At 34.3% G+C, this 1,681-nt stretch overlaps 1 protein-coding gene across 1 annotated transcript; it reads right to left on the bottom strand.

The window, feature by feature from the left end:
• Nucleotides 1–355: 355 nt before the first annotated feature.
• On the bottom strand, nt 356–949 carry LOC133799851 (uncharacterized). Its single transcript, XM_062237843.1, has 2 exons — nt 712–949; nt 356–603 (listed from the first exon to the last, which is right to left on the bottom strand). Exons 1-2 carry the CDS (start codon nt 947–949, stop codon nt 356–358), a joined length of 486 nt encoding a protein of 161 aa, XP_062093827.1.
• Nucleotides 950–1,681: the final 732 nt, after the last annotated feature.

Below are 1,681 nucleotides of genomic sequence, written 5' to 3'. Positions count from 1 at the left end.
TAAGTTAGGACATATATGGTAAGTGCATCCACTCTTTGATATCTGATTTCTCAGATATTGAGAAAAGTTCTCCTTTTGATGAGCAGTCATCTTTGGTTTCTGCCACAGCTGCAGAATCATTATGAGACTTCATTCCTTGCTGGTGTTTGTTTTCATTATGAAATTGATTATAGATTGGTCTTTTCTGGTCCTGGTTTGATCTGTACCCTTGTTGATTTCTTAACAGATTCCAAAATCTTCTAATATGTCCAGTTTTCCCACAGTGATAACACTATCTTGAGTCTTTCCTTCTTGACTTCGACCTTGAATGGTGTGATTGATTTCCTCTGGGTGAGCCTCTCTTTGGATTTCTTCCTTAAACAAAGTAAGTCTCATCTCTCTTGGTTTCTTTCTCAAGTTGTAACGCAAACTCCTTCGACTTTAAAGCTCCAAGAACATCCTCCAAAGCAATCACATCTCTGCCATACTTTATTGCTGCTATGACTTCTTGATAGGCAATTGGTAATGATCTGAGCAAGATAATTGCTTGACTTTCTTCTTCTACCTTATGTTCAATATTAGACAAACCAACAATAATCTCATTAAATTTATCAATATTTTCATCTAAAGAAATAAAGGAGTTCATTCTAAAACCATATAATCTTTCAAGAAGATTTATTTTGTTCGAAATGGATGGCTTTAGGTACAATTATTCCAGCTTGTCCCAAAGACCCTTTGCAGTCTTTTCTGAGGTTAATTTCCTTCTTACTCCATTGGAAAGATACATGATGATTGTGTAATAAGCCATCTCCTCCATTTCAGCGATTTGTTCTAGTTTCTTCTCTGCCAAAAGCTTTTGATCTCCGAGCACTTTAGCCACCTTTTGATGCACTAAGATACCTTTTAAACTCTCTCTCCATAAGGAAAAATCATTGGTGCCATCGAATTTTTCTAGTTCAAACTTTGCCATTGTTGACATAATTTCTTGATTGTGTTCTTGAACAATTCTTTATGCGGAAGCTTTGAATCTTGATCTCTCCTCTTGATCGTAGAACCTGGCTCTGATTTTGTAGGAAAACTTTTATGTTTTCTATGGTCAAGATTCTTAGAATTTAATCAACAATGACATAAACAATTGCAATAACTAATATATCAAATTAGTTATAAGGAAAGGTTAGTAATCAAAAGTTAAATGCAAAAAATATAAGCAAGAACACCTAGAAGTTTTATACAGGTTCGAACCAGATCAATTCGGCCTACATCCTGTTTGATCTACTATCATCATCATCAATTGATGCAATCTCTGAATACAATTACAGTTGAGAATAAGCACTTCCTGGACTCCCAAGAACCTTTCTCTCTCCAAGGTTCTAATCTCAAACACTTTCTAACAGTTGTGTTTTTCTCTTAGTCCTCACAACACACACGCTCAAATTCTCTTTCTCTGTATTCTCTCTTTCTCTCAATACAACTTATCTCCTCTCTCTTAAAAAATAAAAGACAACAATATATATATATATATAGGCTGCCAAATTAGTTGATAGCTAATGTAGTTAGGTTAGTTAGGATTTGTAGGAAAGATCTCCACACTAAGCTTGATAAGTGAGACAAACCGGATGATTTTATAATAACATTGAGAACTTAGATGTTCATACTTGTTATTATTTACCCAAGATGTGCGTCCTTTTCTTTTTTTTTTTTT

The sequence above is a fragment of the Humulus lupulus genome, chromosome 9 (assembly GCF_963169125.1).
Source record: "Humulus lupulus chromosome 9, drHumLupu1.1, whole genome shotgun sequence".
NCBI classification, from domain to species: domain Eukaryota; kingdom Viridiplantae; phylum Streptophyta; class Magnoliopsida; order Rosales; family Cannabaceae; genus Humulus; species Humulus lupulus.
This window is presented reverse-complemented; position numbering and strand designations above follow the sequence as displayed.

Bases quoted from the DNA above. Each gene is read 5' to 3' on its own strand.
- LOC133799851 (XM_062237843.1), bottom strand. From the start codon at position 949: ATGGCAAAGTTTGAACTAGAAAAATTCGATGGCACCAATGATTTTTCC. The intron at 604-711 runs GTCTTTGGGACA...TTATTTCTTTAG, and splicing joins CTCAGAAAAGACTGCAAAGG to ATGAAAATATTGATAAATTT.